Here is a 22,049-nt window from a genome sequence, read left to right as displayed (position 1 = left end):
TTGGGTTTTGACTTTTCCTTTAGGCTGCAAGTCAGTGTCATTATATTTCATTTGACGAAGACCATGACGACACTGATGAAGGCATGAAAGACAGTGCAGCCTACATAGATAAGATACATTCTGAGAGATTGTGCTCTTCATAAATATTATTATTATTTTATTTTTTTAACCTTTATTTTAGCAGTGAGTCCCATTGAGACAAAGGTCTCTTTTAAAAGGGAGCCCTGCATACACACAGTTTACAACCATACAATACAAAATGCCAACATTATAAATCAAGGACAGAGAACAAAGAGGTCCTCAATCAAAACTTTAAACTGCCCGAGTGGCACTAGAGCAAGCAACTGAAACGTTCTCTGCAGATTGTTCCAGCAGTGAGGTGCACCACAAGTAAAAGTGGATTTACCCAATTCGGTGGAGACGCGAGGAAACCTCAAGAGTTAACCAACTCTGAGAAGTAGGGCTTTATACACCAAAAGTTGTATAAGGTCAAGGTGTTGATTGCACAATCCGCTGTGTGTTGTTCAGGGTGTTCCGCTGTGTGTTCCGCTGTGTGTTGTGCAAGATCTATTCCTATAAAAGAAACCTTAAATCTTAGCTTTTTATAAGCATAATCAATATGAGCTATGCTTATGGTCTGTGGGCAATAGGCAGCTATATTGATCCCCCCGCCCCCCTTTTATGCTGTGTTGAGAGGTGAAAAGGTTAGGTAGGAAGTCTGCCAATGATTGGCATTCAGGATACAGGCTGGTGCCACCACCCCCCCACATGCAGATACTTAACCCTCAGAAAGGTCCCTCAGTCAGCAATGGCTAGTAGTAACCTTGGAAATTCTGTTCCATATCTGACATATTTGCACAGCCCCCTGGGGTGTCACAGAGCAGCCATGTCGCCTTCACACATGCATTTACCCTGTGACCTGTCTGAAAATGTCTAATCATCTATGTCCCGGGGGGCAGACAGCAAGTGTATAAAGTAAGCAGAAAACTGTTTCTTGATAAATATATTGAGTTCATCTTCAAAGGTCATAAAAAGTGTGCTGAGTTGTTAGTCTGTTATGACAACGGGGTGTTTATGTTCAACTGCTGGGGTCAAAATCGGCATCTCTCTAACATGGTGGTTAACACCCACTTTACTAATTGAGGCTAGCCAACTATCAAAAGTCATCAGAGAGACGTACGCACTAGGATTGACCTATAACATTCCTATGCCAACTGATTCTCATTCATCATTTTGGCAGGACAAGCATCTGTCGATTTTACTGAGTTGATCTGCTGACCAAGTGCAGGGGCAGTACAGTGCAGACTGTTCACTCTCATTTGGATTTACTGTGGCAGTAATGTATTGCATAAGTACTGATGTATTTGGAAATCACATTCCTTTCAAAATTCAAACCTGAGTGTAGAGTCTATATAGTAATGTGATATCTAACTATTAGACATTCCTGTTGAATGTGTCAGCAAAGCCTGGAGGATCATCAGAGGATCACCCCAGCCACCCCAATCACAGCCTGTTTGAACTGTAGCCGTCCAAAAAACGGAGCCTCCTCCGGAGCCTCAGGGCCAAAACTCAGAGGCTCTCCAACAGCTACTTCCCCCAGGCCATCAGGCTCATGAACAAGCCTACCCTGAACCCATGACTTTACCCCCAGCACAACCACAGAATGGACTCTACCAGCACATAGTCACTTTAACAACACCTCTTACACCAACGGCTCAGTGCAATAATAATGACATTCCACTGAACACTTTACTTTTTTACTCTACTATTTATACTGAAATTGTGTCATGTCTATTGTCTTGTGTCCCAAACATCGTCACTGTCCAACTGTCTCACTTATCTTGTACTATGTCACTTATTGTCTTGTCCTACCTCATTGCACTACTGCGTATTTGTATTATTTGTATTGTATGCTGCATTGTCAAGGAACCGAGCCCAAGAATTTTACTCCCTACACTTGTGTATGAGACGTAACAAATAAACTTGAACTTGAACTTGAATGTTTATCTAATGTGAGAAATCTAATTGTTCCATAGAGAATGAATGGAGGCATTTTGAAACATTTAAAAACTAAAGAGACGCAATTATCTTTTGCATTCAAAGCCCCAGCTCTGAGGATGTTTCATTGGATAATGTGGAAAAAGCCCTCAGGCTGTACCCAGTCTATAAGTAGAACCAAATCAAATCGGCTCACTGCCTCTCTGTCTGTCTGATCGATCCTCTCACTTCCTCTCATGCTGTCAGATTCCAACCAGGCTTGGAAACTAACTTTCATTGCTGACAAATGCATTTCAGTGGAAGATTCCTCTAATTTCGGTATTCCTCTAAGTATCGGTCCCCACCGATGACACCATATTTTGATTATCTTTCTATGTTGATGGATGGTTCGCTTCTTTCCACTGTAGCTGTTCTAACCCCTAGTAAGCACAGTCCCGGCTGCCTATCCCCTCTGGAGCTACTGAGGTTATGCAATTTGTGCTTGCCTGTGGTCCCGGGGACAGAATGCCATCAACGCAAAGCTGCTTTTATTAAGAGAATCTGTGAAAGAAGCAAGTGACCCATGACTTTGATAAACTCTGAATAAAAATCTCATGGTAAAAGGTTTGGGGGGTAATCTCTCCCTGTGTCCCTGTCCATTCTCTTCTCTCCACTCTTCTTCCCTTTGATATTCTGTGACTTTATGTATGCAAAATAAGCATTTGTTTTAATGCAATTGTACAAGGACCATAACTACTAAGTAACTATATCTACAATTCCAATCCCTTACACCAACTTGTGACAACCTGCAGTTCAGGACAACACAACTGGCCTCATTTTCCATAGTTTACCAAAGAAAATTGCAGTCAGAGTGAAGCGTTCTTTCCATGGCTTTGAAAATTACTTCCAGCGGAGGGGACTAATATAGCTTGGGGTCTCTCTGGACTTTACAGAAGTTTCAGTGAGTCGGTTTGGTGAATTACCGTAAGTGATGGCGTGAGCCCTGACAGCTAGCAGCTTGGAATCTGGGCCATGGCTCTAAATTAGAGAAGCCTCCTCCATGGCTCTGAATAGAACAGTCTATCAGTGCTATGCTCTACAACTCCAGATGTCACATCTCAAAAACAAAGATATGTGGAAAAGTCTAACCTTTTGGATATTTCAGGCACCTTATGAAAACATAAATTAACTGCTTCAAGGCTTTCTAATTTGACTGCGTATTGTGATCTAACCCTTTCAGTCTTCGGATCAAGCATGTAATCACATACAGTATTAACCACTTATAATAGTTGTGCTAAGGACTCCTATTTTGAGAAAATTAATGAATTAGTTTAAAAAGGTTTTTGAGAATTTCTGTTTTTATTGAAAAAACAAAACAAAATGAGACATAAAATAGAGTCATCATCAACAACTGCAATATCAATATATCTACAATATAATTCACAATATAAAAATCTGTACAACCTCTGGTTTGTGCAGGACATTAGGAAGACCCTGATAGAAAAACAAAGACCCAAAAGAGGAGAGGTGTATTTACACTACATGGAACGGATAAAGGATGTTGCCATGTCTACTCCTTTTACAGTACAAGTGACCAACTCACCAGTGACCAACTCACATACTATTTGTTTGAAAGATTAGTTACCTCATCTGCATCTAAGTTCTTCAAGAGATGTAACTACACAAAGCACAGGTCCATTCAGAAATTACAAAAGCTCTGTGTCCTCTTCCTAAGACCTTCCACTGCAAATTAAGAAGGTTAGCAAATGTCCTCAGACTCAACATGTTCAGCCAAAACACTGATCTGCATATAAGTAGGCTACATAAAATAAATAACGTCATAGAGACATCAGCCCTGTAATGCTGAATGAGGACAAGTTTGGGTTTCGAATCTGTAAGAACTAACAGACTTGTGATTGTCTTTCATCTATGTACATTTGGCTTAATGAAAAAATTTAAATAAAAACAGTCTCTACTGTTATGGAGAATTTTGAGGAGGAAAGTGCCCCATTGCTTTGGACAACACTAAAAGATTCATGCTTTTCTACTGGTTGAAATAAATAAAGTATATCTCCATTTACTTGTATTCAAAAATTGATACTTTAATAGACAAATAATACATTTTGGCTCCTACTTTTCTTTCTAATCACACAATATGTAACTTAGCAGCACTTATCATCAACATTCATTTGCTCAATCACTTCCAGCTCAGGGTATGTGATCCCTGAGGCTGTGTTCTGACACATACTACCCCTGGACCGTATTGCACATTAAAAACAGGCAGGTTCCGATAAAAGTGGCTAGTTTTGAATATACCTTCCATCGAGGTGTATCATAATACCCCATATATGACATCCCGTGCAGATGCCAAATCTCAAGTTAGCCTCCATTGGAGGATGCGTTAAAGTGTTACCGAGACTCAAGTTAAGGCTCAAGTTGCAAACGATGCTATACTTAGACAAGAAGAAGATGGATTGAGCAGCATAATGTACAGTACATGCACTGAGAATCTAAGCAACACTCTCATACACTGGCACACAGACACAGACAGACAGACCAACAGACTGACAGAGACACAGACACACACATACCATTGATGGGGGTGATCACCTGTTTAAGAGCTGAAGCCAAATCAGCGGCAACACGTGGGGGCCAAATAGACTAAACTGCATGAATATTTAGTGTTAAGAGACCAGCTCATTAACACATCATTGACCTGTATCTGACTCTTAGGTTGAGTAGGCTGCTAGGCAACGAGGCTTATATTGTCAACCAACTGGAACTGTCAAAAGAAGAGATCTTCTTGGCATCCAATAAATGACACTTCCACTTTCTGAATGTTTTAAGGCCCCTCTAACAATCTGTTTCCCACCTCTTGCTTTATAAAAATACATAGCTTATATTTCCCCTTGGCAGGGAAATTTTGGAACACAGGAGGATAGGCTGGATTGGGAATACATAGTAGGCTAAATCCAATACACTCCTCCCCTATACTCCGAACACTCGTCCTCTCAAGCGCGCCATTAGTCCAAGTAAACTCTTGGTTATTCCAAAATCGCCACCTTAGTGGGGATGCTCATTAAACAATGTGCAAAATGGGAATATCTCTTTGGTTTTTGCTGTGAGATATTACAGACTATCTAATGTATATTCTATCAAATCCATGATGCAAATGTATGTGAAGTGCCTCTTTTTTAATCTCTTCTAGAAACTAGGCCTTCTCTCTAAATTTAAAAAATTTAGAAAGGTGGTCTATTGAAACATTCAAATTCATTTAGGCAGACATGCTCATACACTTACTGCACACATACTGTATACAATACATGCTACTTAACCCATCTCATTCATGTAATTACACTGGAGAGGGGAGCCATGGACTCCTATCAGTCAATATATGATCACCTCCCACCAGATGAGTGACTTGTGTTAAGAGAATAAATAATATTACATATTTTTTTCTTGTCTGTTAACTCTGTGTATTCTTGTGCCTCAGTGCTTAGAAAATGAAACATCAGTTATTTTCAAGCCATCCTGCAGTGGTACCAACAGCAGTAACATGTAGTATTTTCCCACCTAAAATTCCTGCAGTCATATTTCTGATTCTCGTCTCAGAGGCCTTGCTTCTAGAGGTATGGAAGCCTGATTGTGTTCAGAGTCTGAGACTGTGTCTGTGTCCTCCAGTGCCGCATTCTCAATGCCATGGACCACAATGCCATCCTCCTTCTCCTTCTTCTTCTCCTTCTCCTCCTCCTCCTCCTCCTCGTCAAACTCCTCCTCCAACTCGACCTTTTCGAGGGCCACTTCATTCTCGTAACAGAAGGAGTTGGAGCTGGATGCGATGGACTTCCTCTCAGCCAGGTCCCTGGCACTACAGTGGGGTGTGCTGGGGACCTCATAGGTGGTCTCAAAGCGAGAGTAGTCCACCTTGTAATAGTTCTTCTCCTCAAAGAGGACGGGCTCAAAGCGGTGACCCCAGAGGATCTCGCTGGCCACGTAGGAGCTGCGGCACTGGGTGGTCATAGCTGTAGCCTCCACCATGCCCTCCAGAATCACAACGATCTCAAACTCGGATGTCTCCAGCTCCTGTTTGTTCATTTCATAGAAGGGGCTGTCCTCGTCGATCTCGTGGACGATAGTGATGGGGGAAACCAGGAAGATACGGTCAATGCCACTATCGAAGCCTACGTCGATGTCCATCTGGTCCAGAGGGATGAACTCCCCCTCAGCCGTAGTGCGTGACTTGAGGAGCTGGGCCCGAACGTGTGCCTCCACCAGGTGACTCTTCCTCAGGTTCCCCACACGCCACATAAGACACAGCTTACTGTCCCTCATGGCCACCGTTGCGTAGTGACTGAACACCAGCGTCTCATTCCTTTTCTTGGGCTTGGCCATCTTGGCCATGATGGCGCCGATGATGAAGGCGTCGATGATGCAGCCCACAATGCTCTGGAAGACCACCATGAAGACGGCGATGGGGCACTCCTCCGTGACGTAGCGGTACCCGTAGCCAATAGTGGTCTGGGTCTCCACAGAGAAGAGGAAGGCAGCAGTGAAGCTGTTCACATTAGAAACACACATCTGAGTCTCGTTCTCCAGGTCCCCATAGGAAAGGGCCACCAGCCAGAAGATGAAACCGAAGAATAGCCAGGAGAGCAGGAAGGACAGGCAGAAGATGATCAACATCCAGCGCCAGCGGATGTCCACGCAGGTAGTGAAGAGATCAGACAGGTAGCGCTGGCCCTTCTCGCTCATGTTGATAAACTGCACGTTGCAATGGCCGTCCTTCTTGACAAAGCGGCTCTGGGGCTGGTGCAGCGTATGCACCTTGGCCACGTTGCCGTTGCCGTAGCCGTTTGGCACGGCGATGGTGGCCAGCTTCATTCCGTCTTCCTCTGAGGACACAATGCTGTAGCGGTGGCTGCGCACACTCCCCATTGTTTCCGCCTGGGAGGGCTGGGCCACTTCTGCTTTGGAAAACAGTCTAAGTTTTTGGTAGAAGCGTTGGAGAAACAGTTTTGAACGCTCACAGGGACCAACGCACGCAGGAAATGTGGAGGGCAGGACAGGATCCTGGGGGGAGAGTGGAGGCTGCACCTGGGCTACTCCAGGAGAGTACAGTAGTGGCGAGGGCTGATCAGTCCTCTCTCATGGGTGCTTTGGACCTCATCAGTGAAGTAGGCTGTGGAAATTGCAGGCAGAAAGAAAAGCTGTGTTAGATTAATTGGCGAAAACAAGAGGAATGATCAGTGTCTTTTGGTGTATGGTTACCTGTCATCTAAATAATGCATTCAATACTTGCATATTCATACAGTAGCAAATACAGTGTACTGTACATTTAGCAAGATATGTAAATAACCTTCGGGGCAGAGGATTGCAGACACCTAACTCAGATCTGTTATTTAAGCCCTCTGGCAGCTGACAAGATAAAACATCCTGTTTGCGCTGCGTAATGTAGGTATTAATTAGGTAGGTCAGTCTATTGAGAGCTGAGTCAAATTACAGATCAAGTTCATGTTAAACTAGCATGCATCCGGAGCAAAGGAAAAATATGTGTCAATGAAGAGCAGCCATAACTGAGTTTGACATTAAAAACAACATGTATTTGACACAATATGTGTCTGTGAAATACCTGTTTCCCCATGTAACTCCAGTAAATGAATGATACAACAGCACTAGAATAGGAGGATCACACCTGTGTACAGTATAGCACAAATTCAATGTCTTAAACTACTAAATCATGCAATACGATGTAATGAGCCTGGCAGCTATTCCGAGAGGATGGGTCACTCTCTTTGAAAACAACAATAACCTTGCACCACATGTAATGGAGCAACAAGGACAACTGAATTAGAAAACAAACTATTGACACTCTGTGTGGCCTCGGAGGCCTGTTAAAATGCACCACAGGGTACAAAATGCTACAATCTGCCAGGCATATTTTCTACCAGTAATTTGAACATATATTATATCTTTCAACTGTCATAGAAAGGTCAACATATAGTTGGGATACGGTCCCATTTGACAGTCAACTAGAGTTATTTAGTTGGCCTTAACAATAACATTGCCAATATGATTTATTGATGCACAGCAAACACTTTTAGTATTTAGAGCATTATGTGTCATTGATTTTCAGTATTGAATGTCAAAGATAAAAGTAAAAAGGATTTACACTATTGAACCCTGAGCCTCATAAGTGAATGGGGATGAGATAGCAAACCTCAGTCCGATGAGAGATTTAGGACACAGGTCTTTAATCCATCTTCCTCATCTTTGTTTTTTACAATGAATGATGTCATTACCAGGTCGACTAGGAATAGCAACTTGCACTAATTCACATGCACTATTGGGAGTGTGGGGCCTCATTCATGTATAACTCATGGGAGAACACAATACATTTGATTACGTACATAGGCAACGCTTATGATTTATTTACCAATAAATCTCCATTATTTGCAGGTTGACCACATTTTTATAGGACAGGATGATTAATCAGTTATCTTGGTTTTATCATACACCATTTTGAAACCTATAACATCTACCTAAGAGAGACAGAGGCTTGTTGACTTTGAAAGTGCTCCCTCAGGGAACTCCTCATCCCCTAACTACACTAGGCAATCTTCCCTACTACAATTATCATGCATACCCAGAACATGGCTAGGTAGGACACCATTTATGTCCCTCTCTCTATCTAACAAGGAATTTGGTTCTACTTAGCATACCAGATTTAAGGCAAGATACAACACATCAACAAGACTAGAGCCAGCACACTGTAATGATGAGAGGATACACCAATGTAAGATAAACAGACAACTGAGTCAAAGACCAAGAGTATGATTATTACACTGATATAGACTTAGCAAACTGATAAACAGACTAAAGGCTCTATGACAGCGAAGACATGGGAACAGTAAATAGGATGCCTCAGACTCACTCAGAGGTACAAATCAAACTGTAAGCCTTGTTATTTTGAATGGCATGTTTATTATCTGACCATTCATTAGTCTGATTCACACCAACTCTTATCTGATCTATTATTTTAGGTTATCTGCTTTGTCTACACTGTGATAGGACAGGACTTAGCTGCACAACCTGCGATTGTTTGTTTTGCTTGTGTGCAATTAGGCCGCACAGCTGAGGCAGATGGAAACTAGTTATATAAACCTGCTCTATTTTATATTGCACAGATCAATAATTTCTATCCAATATTCAGCAACCCCATCCATTCTGCTATAACATGTTACTGAAAATATTGCATACAGATGGCCTTACACTTGTTGAAAATCATAATAATAATGATTAAAACGAAACAAAAAAGCAGAATGATTATTCAGAGAAATATTTTCCTCTGACTGAACATGATCAATGATGTGTAATTTATATAAAATATGAATATCAATATAATCTCTATCATAACATATCCAGTAATCCTGCTACTTGTATATGGTTAATAAATACTGATATGAAGTTAAATTCATAACAATTACGATAAAGGCTTATAATTGGTTTTCTTCTCGAACAGAGAACAACTCAATATTGAGCACCAAGTGCAATGTTATGGTCGCTTAATCCAACTGTCGTGTAGGGTGACTGAACGGGTGCATTACAAGAAGAAAGTATGAAATGTTCCATAATACTCTGTTTTACATAGTTTGTTCTTCGATTATTGATTTTATTCAAAGGCAGAAATTGCATGCCTAGGAAAGGAATCATAGGCATCTGCAACAATGTTGAGACCGGTTGTCATCGGTTACAACCCCTACAGTATTCACCTTTTTAATAACGAAACTGCAGCTTACCTGTTGATCCTTTCAGAGCAAATCTGCCGTTATCTATTCTATTACATCCCAGGACACCAGGTAGTGTTTCGCGATAATATCCCACATTTGGATTCCGACTGTTTTATTTGTTGTTTTGAATGTATTAAAGTTTGTGTCAGACATTTCAATTTCTGCCATAAGCCTCTTCAGCAAAAACTGAAGAAGATACTTTGCTTTGCATGGATGTACTTTAAAAACATATGTGCCTATCTCCGCCCTATCCCAATAGTCAACCAATAGGAAGCTACAGCGCTTGTTTGGAGCGTCAGACGTGATGAGGAAAACCCATGCCCCCCACGTTCAGCAAAGACAATCATGGTTAGTGCTGTTTTACCAAAACTCAAAATGATCTATAATTGACTACTTATGCAAATAATAACAATAATCCTATTAATAATAATGTAATCAATTTAAAATATCACAGGTCCATGTTTGAATGGAGTATCAGTTGAAAAAAGCTTTCTGAAGAATTAATTGATATGCTCATTCATTCATTCATCTATAATCTGCTGCCTGCTGCTTCTAGCTCTGACTTCAAGATGCTTAAAATTAAGTTGTCACTATACCTGTAATGTGTTTCAAGTCAATATCTGGGGTTGCTCCGAGTGCTGCATGAACAGATTGATACACACGCATGAACAGGTGCAAGTGCAAGTGAGTAGTGTCGCTGAACACAAGGTGGTGATCTAGAGCTACCAGTAGGCTATTACACTGACAACTAATACGCCACAATGTAGACTCCAGTGTACAAAGCATAGCAGGTCAATTTAATTTAAATGTATAAATACATTTCACTATTCCAGGGCAAGCACAATGACCTCTGTTACGGAAAATACATTCATAGAACTATTTTCAGGTTATACACTTTCATATGACTGATACCACTTGTGTAACTACTGTGATTACATTTTCTCTTGCCACTCCTCTAAAGTTCTATAGCCATTGTTCTGAGAAGCACTGTATGATTTACCATATGAACAGCGGTGATCTCTGAGGGAGTGGTAGGAGAGAGCAATAGTGGGGGGACAGGCGCATCCTGTCGATAGGTGTGAAATGTTGAACGGCGATTAATCAACAAGAAAGTCTCCCCATTGTTCATTCTCTCCCGCCCTTTCTCACGTAAGCACAGGCCCATCAGCCGATAGCCTTGGCGGCGCCTGTATTATGTTTAAACTGTATAAAAGACGAACCTGATCATTGTCTCTTTAGACTTGTGCTGAACGAACCCCGGTTCTACGCTGGGCTGCTGTTACGCTCTTGTCTCTTGTTTGCAAGCAATAAATACCGGACTCAGATATTGTGGCTACTCAGGACTTGTTTCTTGATTCTTACCTCCGAAGAGCTAAAGTACAGAGTGGTAAATCCTAGACTTCCACCACAATTTGGGGGCTCGATCCGGGATCGCCTGCCCTGACTTCGTCGTCTCTCTGCCAAGAAGGTCAACTCGTATACGGTCAGGATATATTCCTGGAGCCGAAATCCTCCCTTTGAAAGTTCAGAACGCAAAGGTTGAGAGAAAAGGCGCCTGAAAGGAGAGAGACGGCGTTTTCAGGCACGGCGAGTCCGAAAAGACGTTGAGCTCGGAAGAGGTAAGACCACAATATTTGTAAAATTAAAAAATAAATTAAAAAAAAAAAAGAAGGGGGAAAAAGGTGCTAGCAAAAACCCCAGCCAGGTGCTGGGTCGCTGTTCATAACATCTTCAGTGTAAATCCTATCAGGTATAGGTCTTCAGTTGTGAATCCTGTTTTGGTGATATATCTTCTGTTGAAAATCCTATCAGGTATAGGTCTTCAGTTGTGAATCCTGTGTTGGGGACACACCGTTGGTCTGGAACAGTCTGCAGTTTGTTGTTTGTTTGTGTTTGTGTTTGTGTTTTTAATCTAGATAAGAGCCGACGGGCTGATTGACACTTCGAGAAGAGGTGTCGGGGACACTCAACGTGTGGAAGGCACACACACATATATATATATTTTCTATTATAATTTTTTGGTATACCTAATAGTTAGAATTTGTATGAAACGCGTAAAGACCGGTGTGGAGACACGTGAATGAAAGGTAAGGAACTCACCTATTGTCGTTGACGACACTTAACCTTTTTGAAATACCTGAAAAAGTTGCTACACTAATTGATAATGGGGGAAGCGGCCAGTAAAGCAAACCCGCTGCCTTCGAGCACGGAGGGATGCGCTAAGATAATGATTGAAAAATATGGTCGATGGACATGCGAACAATTGCCTATGTGGGAGATTTTGGGTTTTCCATTGAACGGGAGTTTTAGCCAACGACAGATTAACATGCTAGAAGACAGGCTTGAAAATTATGCTACAGGTAAAATTAAGAAGTTACAAAAAGGGTCACGCCGAGTAGATTGGAAGGCGTTTTGTGCATGGAAAACGGAGGGGGCAATTAGACAGTTACAACAAGAACAGGCTGAACAGCTTAAGAAAGTAAAACAAGTCGAATTAGAGAAGGTAAAGTCAGTTGAATCAGGAAAGGAACCACTAGTGGAGTCAGATAGGCCAGGGCTTTCTAACCAGTGTCCTATAGTATTCTTGTCCGAACAGGTTGATGCGGATCTCGACTGCTCCTCTGTCCGTCCTCCACCCTACAGACCCCTGACAGCACCACGGGCAGATACGGCTCGCCCGAACCCAGCGTTGACCTCGCCTATATCTTCGAGAACGAGACAGCACCACCGCGACCCGGACAGCCAGGGCTCTTTCCCCATGGTGGAGGTGACTAATCCACAAGCCGGGGTGGACGGTCAGCCAAATACCGTCCTGGTGTATCGCCCCTGGACGCCCGCCGATCTGAGAGAGGTGGCGGCAGCACTCCCGAACCCCGACAAGGAAGGGGGAGAGAGGCTTGTCACAGCCCTCGAACTGCTAATTAACCAATACAAACCCAACTCCGCCGAAATCGAGATGGTAATGATGAAAGCCCTTATGCTCAGGTGGACATTAGTAAAGGGGACCTGGCCCCAGCATTCTGTCGTATGGAGTAACGAGGAGGGGAACTACTACCGAACGACCGTGCACGCATTGTATGATCGGATCAGAGAGACTTTCCCTTTGCGAATGAACTGGGAGAAAATTAAAGACTGCCATCAGAAAGCGGGCGAGAAAGTAAGCGAATTCCGACTGCGCTTTGAGAAAGTGTTTGGGGACCATAGTGGCCAGGCCAGGATGACACTCCCTGGGAACAACAGTGCAAACATAACTTTATAGCGGGACTTTTGCCAGATATTCAGGATTACGTGAAGAACAATTGCATCATCTATGAAACCGGGAGGATGAGAGAGGTCTGGCCGTACATTAAACACGCAGAGAAGGTGATAGAAAACCAGAAGGCCGAGGTAGGGAGAACTAAAGAGAAAAGGGAAACGAGGTTGCAGTTGGCCCAACTGAACCACTACGACCAAGCCAGAGGAATGCGTGATCGGGGCCGAGGAAGGTTCGGAGGCAAGCGCAGCAAGAACGATAATTTCAGGTACCCGAGACAGATGGGGTGTTTCCGCTGCCGAGCGGAAGACGACTGGCTGAGAGACTGTCCCGAGTCAGCGGAAGGAGAGAAACGGAGCTATGAACAAGGGATTACTGTCAACAAGTCGAGGGGAACGGAGCGAGAGGGCGACTAACGGGCAGAGGAGGCGGGAGAGGTCCCATCGACGACATTACCCGGTGAGATAAAACCAATACGCAAGCACACGTACACCACAACTAGACATACAGGCTATTAGGAAAGAAAGTGCATATGAGGTACTACCTAGAATAACATTGAAGGTGGCTGGCAGATCGGTTACATTTGTTAATAGATTCAGGAGCAGGGTACTCTGTTTTAAGACCAGAAGATTGGCAACCCCCACCGAAACTCAGTGGAAGGGTAATCACCATAGTCGGAGCAGAGGGAAGAGGGGTAAAAGAGAGATTCACAGTGTATGATGAAGATAGTTATCAATATGGTAAACATTCATTCATATTATCTGACTGCTGCCCAATCAACTTACTAGGTAGAGACTTGATGTGTGGGATAGGACTAAATCTGTGGTGTTCAGAAGATGGGATTAGAATAGAAAGACGTGTAATGCAAACTATATCGTTGGGTAATGCACCACTAAATTATTTTTACGAATGGAACTTGCCCGTCTCTCGGCTGAGATCAATTGCACAGAAATTGTTGGCGGAAGCCGAGCTAAGAATTAGAATTATTAAGTATGTTCACGGATAAAGATAATTTTCATTGTATAGCTAAGGTCTCGGAAATTCAGGATGAGTGTTGGAAACGTTTGGTTCACAGAGAAGCCATAGATGATATTTACACTAGCTTTTTAGGCATTATTGGAAAAAGGCATTATTGTTCCATGTCCTGACAGCCGTTTGTCGTACTCTCATGTTCCCCGTAAAAGAGGCCAAACAGGAAGGCCAACCACAAACCTGGCGCTTTGTTCGGGATCTTAAAAAGGTTAATGAAGCAGTCCAAGCGCGCGCCCCTATTGTTACGGATCCATATACTAAATACACATATACGAAGTAATGCTACATATTTCTCAGTGGTCGACCTAGCTAATGCGTTCTCCAGTATTCCTGTACATGAGGATTCCAGTTCTGGTTCGCATTTCGCTTTAAGGATAAGTGATATGATATGATATATATATATATATATATATATATATATAGATATATATATATATAGATAGGTAGAGATAGATAGATAGATAAGTAGGTTGATTGATTGATTGATTGATTGATTTATAGATAGATACATGGTCTAGAGCCCCTAGGGGCTACGTCGAAAACCCAGCAGTATTTGGGCAGCTATAAGAGATAACTTTAGTATCTATTCAGTAAGAATTTGGTGTTGAAAGGGGGTAGGCACCCTTAACATATTTGGCAGAACAGGGCCACAAGGCAAGCTTGCAGAGAATACTATTTGTAAAGGTTGTTGTTGTTGTTGTTGTTGTTGTTGTTGTTGTTATTTGTTTTTGGGCCATAAGCTCACCAGGGAGTACAAACAGAATTGACACATTTACTAAAATACCTAAGATAATTACTCAGAAACACCTGTTATATATTTTTTAGTTTTTGTTTTGGGTTGGCCTAAAATGATAACCCATGTTTACCAAATGTCTATTTTATTTTTATGAAGTGTTGTCACATGGAGAAGATCATGTGTCAAAAGGGGGGATGACGGATATTGTAAATAAGCATTATTCACAGAATTTGGCATAGTGTAGAAAGAGGGCAAATGGTTCCCCAATCAAGCCATCCTCCCCCTGATGGCCCATTTGATCATGTTATGATGAACTTTGTTGTTTTGTTGAGTTAAACCCCTGCGAGGGAAAGAAATATTGTTTAGTTTTTGTGGGCATGTTTTCTGTAAAGAAGTTGGACTGAACTGGGCTAAAGCTTTTCCATTGATTCTCACAGCTAGGCGAGGGAGGCCTAGGGCAAAGAACGGCCTGTCTCCTCATGGGATCCTGACTGGTAGACCAATGCTACGTGAATTACTCTATGCTAACATGCTGTGCTAACTTGACCAGAGTTTTAAGAGGCATCCACAGAACCATGAAAGAGGCACTCCTCACACCACTAGGGGGACCTCTCCACGACATCCAGCAAGGGGAGTGGGTGCTGATCGAGAACTGCAGGAGAAAACACTGGAGCAGTCCATGGTGGTTGGGTCCTTTCCAGGTACATCTCGTCACGCAGTCTGCAGAGAGGCACGTGGGTACATGCCACACACGGCAAGAAGGCACCACCACTGGAGAGACCAGTGGGGACGTCAGCGGGCAGACACGGAGTGACCCAGTGAGACCAGCCATCAGCAGGCAGACCAGGAGTGACCCAGTGAGACCAGCCATCAGCGGGCAGACCAGGAGCGACCCAGCGAGACTAGACATCAGCGGCCAGGACCAGGAGGAGAGAAGCAGCAAGGCCCAAGACAAGGACAACACTGAGCCACCGCAGGGCTCCAACAAGAATCACGTGCTAGTAACCTCTGATCCCAACATAATTGAAACACCATGAAGCCGCTGAGACGATTGCGGCCTATGGAGTGGCTGTATATGAGCTACATAATGTGACATACTGTTCTCTAATAAGACAAGAGGCAAATTTTATCTGGGAAAGAGTGATTGTTCATGATAACGCAGGAAACCAAACCCAATTCGACCTCACCGTAGCTAAACCACTGCCAGAGCAAGTGTACTTAGTCTGCGGTCCAAAAGCTTACAGTTGTGTACCTAAAAATGCAGGTGGAACTTGCTATTTGGCCAATGTGATGCCCTTAATCAGGCGTGCACTTATCGCTTTCTTGATAAAAAATAGTTGTATAGTGATGTCGGTGGTTGGCAAGGCATGTATAAGGAGGGCGGCCACCCATATAATGACAACTAACATGGTACTCGAACGAATGGAGACAGGGGATGACCTTTCTAACCCGGATCCCTTTCCCGGTTTAACTTATTTGATGTGGACGAGGAGGATATGAGAACCTCCGTCCAGTGAAATATGACATTTAGGCTGAAGTGTTGTTAACATTCAAGGAATTAAATGTTAAAAGGAGGGATTGTTACGGAAAATACATTCATAGAACTATTTTCAGGTTATACACTTTCATATGACTGATACCACTTGTGTAACTACTGTGATTACATTTTCTCTTGCCACTCCTCTAAAGTTCTATAGCCATTGTTCTGAGAAGCACTGTATGATTTACCATATGAACAGCGGTGATCTCTGAGGGAGTGGTAGGAGAGAGCAATAGTGGGGGGACAGGCGCATCCTGTCGATAGGTGTGAAATGTTGAACGGCGATTAATCAACAAGAAAGTCTCCCCATTGTTCATTCTCTCCCGCCCTTTCTCACGTAAGCACAGGCCCATCAGCCGATAGCCTTGGCGGCGCCTGTATTATGTTTAAACTGTATAAAAGACGAACCTGATCATTGTCTCTTTAGACTTGTGCTGAACGAACCCCGGTTCTACGCTGGGCTGCTGTTACGCTCTTGTCTCTTGTTTGCAAGCAATAAATACCGGACTCAGATATTGTGGCTACTCAGGACTTGTTTCTTGATTCTTACCTCCGAAGAGCTAAAGTACAGAGTGGTAAATCCTAGACTTCCACCACACCTCCATCTTATGTACAGCACCTCACACGACATATATTTGTTTATTGAATATTTGTTTATTGAATAGAATGTTAAAACCATCAAGTCACCATAAAAAATCTGTCCATCATGACAAGGAGTTTTAATTCGATTTTCATTCATATCACAGACAAAAAATAAACGTTTGTGTAAATAAATTCTCATAATGCAAAGACAAATCATACAAAACAAAGTATGACATCTCTCTGTACAGATGAGATGTTATACAGTCTAAATAAATAATTATATATTTTTGATATGTACATTACATATTTTTAATATGTACATTAGTATTTACAGTACCACTCTTTGCTGCCAAGCAGTGTCCAAGCAGTGTCCTCAGAGCCAGGCCTCCTGAAGAAGCTCCTCATTGACATCAGCCTTGGTCAGACCATTCCTTGAGGGTTTCCTGATGGATCGTAAAACGGGATGCTGGGATTGGCCAACCTCTGCTGGGGGTTCCATCCTGTCACACTCCTCTGCGCTGACCATGGGCACCTGCACCCAGGTGGTCTCATGGAACAGGGAGTAGTCCACCTTGTAGCAACTCTTCCCCACCCTTATCATGTCCTGGAAGCGCTGGCCCCAGCGGATGTCTGCCAGCGTGTAGGAGGTGCGTGTCTGGTGCAGGATTCCTGTGGTGTCGGCTGTATAGGTGAAGGAGACCACCAGTTCAAATTCCTCTTCCCTCAGGCCTTCGGGACCCAGGCTGTACAGAGGGCTCCCAGACTCCAGCTTGTGGATGATGGTTACAGGGGTGGCCAGGATGATGTCCCTGCCCTCTATGTCCAGGTTCTGGTAGGACATAGAGATCATACCTGAGGGGTGCTTCACATGGCGGACAACCTGGGCCATGGCAGTACCCTCCAGGATGTGGTTCCCTCGGAAGTCTCCCAAGCGCCAAGACAGACACAGAGCACCGTCTCTTTGGTTGACGACGGCACAACGGCTGAATCCCACTGTCTGCGCCCTCTTGCGGGCGGACGCCATTTTGGCCACAGCGATGCCAATGACAATGGTGTCAATGATGCAGCTAAGCACATCCTGGATCACCACCACAATGATGGCCACTATGCAGTTCTCAGTCATACCTCTGAAGCCATAGCCAATGGTCGCCTGGGTCTCCATTGAGAACAGGAAGGCTGCCGTGAAACTCCGCACGTTATCCACACAGGGTGAATTCTCAGGGTTCTCAATGTCTTTGTGCACATAGGCAATCAGCCAGTAGACAAGGCCAAAGAAGAGCCAGGAGAGGATGTAGGAGAGGGAGAAAATGAGGAGCATGACCCTCCAACGGATCTCCACCAGTGTGGTGAAGATGTCCGTCAGGTAGGTCGTCCACTCCCCCGGGGACTGCTGGAAAACCACGGGACACCTGCCATCTTTCTGCATGTAGCGTGGCATCTTGGCTCTCTTGCCATGCTCTCGGCCCACTGTGTGTACAGTGGTGTAGTGGGTATCAATCATAGTGTTCTGCTCCCTCTCTGAGCTCATTTTGATAAGGGCTGCCTTTCTTCCTCCTATAAAAATATTATAATGTAAGTAAAAAAGTAGATAGGAATGTATCTAAATAGTAAAATGTACAACATTATATCATTTGCAAAATAATATTTCTGGTAAAGTTGAATCAAATAACAAATATGCAAGATAACATACTGTGGGTAAAGTACATAGGGAGGGAGACATTGACACTTCCATTACATGCAAGCAAAAGGTAAATAGCTCTCTGAATGTTTGCTGAAGTGAAACCTGCATGTTTGAGTAAACAGGCTAGGTCACACTTTGCCATGGGCTATCAGAACCTGAATGACTAAGTCAGGCAAGTTGGCTGTGAAAATGGTACTTCAGAGGCATGAATGTCTCCTTGGTTCATTATTTACCAGAACTGCTATTACTAGATGGAAGCCTGCTGATAAACAGTTACAGTAAAAGCTGTCAGAATATTGATGATGTCCAAGATATATGCTAATTAATTAATTGCTTAATTAATTAGGAGAACTGCTGTTTTCGACCCATTATTTTTAATGTAATCATGAACAGGATAACACCCAGAATGAGGCTTGTTAAGACGTTGATTAATGAGCATGCACAGTGTGCAGCCTCAACTCATCAGGAGTACTGTAAACCATGACTTTCAGCGGAAACAATTATGACTTTTGGGAAATTCAAACCATTATTAATTTGGCAGAACATACTGTCAAACCACAGCCACACACTACGTCAATTTTAATTAACAACTAAAGCTTTAGATGTAAACACCATGAAAGGTTGTGTCAATAGTTAATGAGGCGATTTTTAGATGCCTTCCTTCAAGGTATGTTCACTACAACTCTTGTAAAGTCTTCAGCAATATTCCCTCATACTTCACCTGATGAAATAACCCCCTTCAAAAACATAAAGGAGGTATCTCATTAAAGAGCTTCTTGATCAGAAGATGCCACTCCTCATCCTGATGACATTTTACATAGTAGATTAATGTGAGTGTTCAAGGAAATAGCCCTACATTCCTCACCTTGTCCAAGTATTGATCTATTCACCCCTTGATCTATATTTGGCATCACCAGAAGAACACATCTAAAAAGATTAACGGATTTGGGCCTGGGAAATCTATTTCCTGCCAAGAAGGAACTTCATTTTAATCAAGCTGGCTTATCTCTGAGTTTAAGAGTGGACCATGTCTGTTATCCCTTGTGTGACCCAGAACAACGGCAAACAGGGCATCATGTGCACTTCCATAAAATACTCCAGAAATAAAGAAGAGTGTATGATGCAGTAAACTAATAAGTTCACAAGAGAAAGTTCTCATAATATACATTTCATGTTGTGCCTCATTCTCTCCATGTTTGATCTGAAACAATGACTGGGTAGCTTTATATTAACTGGGTGGGGTTCCATTATTTCACAATTAAAGGTGATCATTCATAAACAACCTCATTAAATACAAACACTCAGATTATGCTGCCACTCCGTGTTGGCTCCTGAGAATGATTTTATCGGGTAATTAAGTTTAACCCTGACCTCTTGTGCAGTTTAAACCCTTATGTCTTATTAAGGTAAATGATTATCCTGTAACCACCTCTAATAGTGTTCTCCTCAAAATGTTTCCTGCAATCTTTAACAAATTTCTTCAGTAAGGCACGTAATAACTTAACTAGCTAATTTAAAAAGACTATGATTATACTTAATGATATTCCTGTGTTGTTTAGCTCTAATCAGCGCACATACAGTATCTACAAAACAACAATGTGACCTCTAACTAATAAAGATTAGTGTTGTTATCCATACAGTTATGACCATGGTATAATGTTCTTCACTTATCCAACCAAAATTGGCTAGTTACTTAAAGATTATTACTGTACCTTCATAAAACAGCAATTGATCTAGCGCCTTTATTACTTTATTGAGTCATCTAGAAACATGTACTGTAGTCTATACTTATCTCTGGTTTATATTGACATCACAAGGAACAATTATACACCTCCTGTTTTGCAACCATGTGTCCATTGACAGGAAATAACACTTGTGGAAAGATTTTCTGATTAACTATCAAGTGCGCAACATTCATAGTTGATTTTCAAGAGACAGTTTACTAGGCCAAACTAGGTTTTAAATTCTAACTTGTACAGTATTTCATTCCACATATAATACAGTTGATGAAGATTTCATGTATGAGATAAGGAGCAAAATACGAGCGCCTTTGTTTAGATTATCCGCTAAGGTGTGGAGAATACTTCACCAGCACTCACTAAACAGTAATATGATGTGCAGGAGTAACAAACTACAGAGACAATATCAACCCAATTTGCCCAGCACTCCAGATGTCAACACAAAGTTTACCAAAATATACGCAATCAATAAACAATAAATGATCAATAAATGAGCCAAACCCAATCCCCCAACAGTGGATACTAGCATAAATGTTTCAATTATATTGAATAAGGTAGGCTAATATTTCCATAGGTCACTTACTTCAGAAGTAGATAATATGGACACTGCACACTGAGGTACAAAACACATATGTACACCAGGTCTGCCAAGCGTTAGTATTCTTATAGCCAGACTCTCACCCAAATACAGGTGAGTCTGACCCTGTTGGGGGCAGGTCTGGCCCTGAGGCAAAGTCCCATTTCAGTCTGATATTGCACCAATCATGTCCCCCTTGAGAAACCTATTGTGACTATCTAGAAGAATTTATGGCCGGTGTAATATTAAAAAGGTTCCTCCCCAAAAGGTTCCCAGCCAAATAAAGTGCCGTGGACTATTTGTGTGACTTTGTGTTGGTATTATATAAAATGTCCATACATAGTATACAACATATTTGGGATGTAAAAGTTTTGTCCTTTTAGGGGCTACTTAATGCATGGGTATTCTCCTTTCTTGGGCTGTGAGAGAATTCTTTCATATACATTTCCGTAATTCATTCATAAGAAAGTTAACCTTTGTCCCATCAAATCGAGAGACTGTGAGCTTTGTCATTAGCACCAGGATCTCTTGTGTCCTAATAAACATCCATTGAGATAAGGGAAGAGAGATCACAACAGACCTGCAGAGCAGCACTGACATTTCACACACTGTTATTGGATTCATTACGACAAAACAACTTCATCCTGACCATCAAGTGTTTCCAAAAATAGACTAAAGCACTCCTTTTTCAAACAGGCACCTTGAGAAATGTATTTTTCCAGGGTGGTGGTGGAAGAGAGATAACAGGGATGTAGAATCCCCTACAATAATTGTCCTGAGTGACAAGCTAGAAGGAGAAATACATCACTGACTGGCATTAATAGGAAACCGTAGCAGAATTATGAGGGGAAAAAAACAAGTAACTTTAAGTAGGGCAGATTCAACCAGGTTTACTGCAGTACATACTGTACCAATAAACTGTGCTTTCACAATGATGATATACAGGAAACTCAATAACAGCGGAAGCGTTATCAAATATGTCATGTGACACCATGATTTGAGAAGAGAGTTGACTATTACTGTAGAGAGCAAAATGGAATGGAATCTAATAAACAATAGACATCCAGGTATCTGTAATGACAAAAAAATAGGTTCAAGTAGACATCATTTGTCATCGCCGTTTTTTTATCTAAGACATAGCATGT

General features: G+C 42.3%; 2 protein-coding genes across 2 annotated transcripts; both read right to left on the bottom strand.

The window, feature by feature from the left end:
* Positions 1-5,565: 5,565 nt before the first annotated feature.
* Positions 5,566-6,927, bottom strand: LOC310810286 (inward rectifier potassium channel 2-like; the record flags this gene model as incomplete). Its single annotated transcript, XM_083677983.1, has 1 exon — positions 5,566-6,927. Exon 1 carries the CDS (start codon positions 6,910-6,912, stop codon positions 5,566-5,568), a length of 1,347 nt encoding a protein of 448 aa, XP_083534109.1. The 5' UTR covers positions 6,913-6,927.
* A 10,353-nt stretch (positions 6,928-17,280) lies between these two features.
* Positions 17,281-18,435, bottom strand: LOC310809251 (inward rectifier potassium channel 16-like; the record flags this gene model as incomplete). The annotated part of the gene is made up of 1 exon (XM_083676445.1): positions 17,281-18,435. One exon carries the CDS (start codon positions 18,433-18,435, stop codon positions 17,281-17,283), a length of 1,155 nt encoding a protein of 384 aa, XP_083532571.1.
* Positions 18,436-22,049: the final 3,614 nt, after the last annotated feature.

The sequence above is a fragment of the Argentina silus genome, assembly GCF_951799395.1.
Source record: "Argentina silus genome assembly, chromosome: 9".
In the NCBI taxonomy this organism is placed as follows: Eukaryota; Metazoa; Chordata; class Actinopteri; order Argentiniformes; family Argentinidae; genus Argentina; species Argentina silus.
The sequence above is the reverse complement of the archived record's forward strand: the minus strand, read 5'-3'. Positions and strand labels throughout refer to the sequence as shown.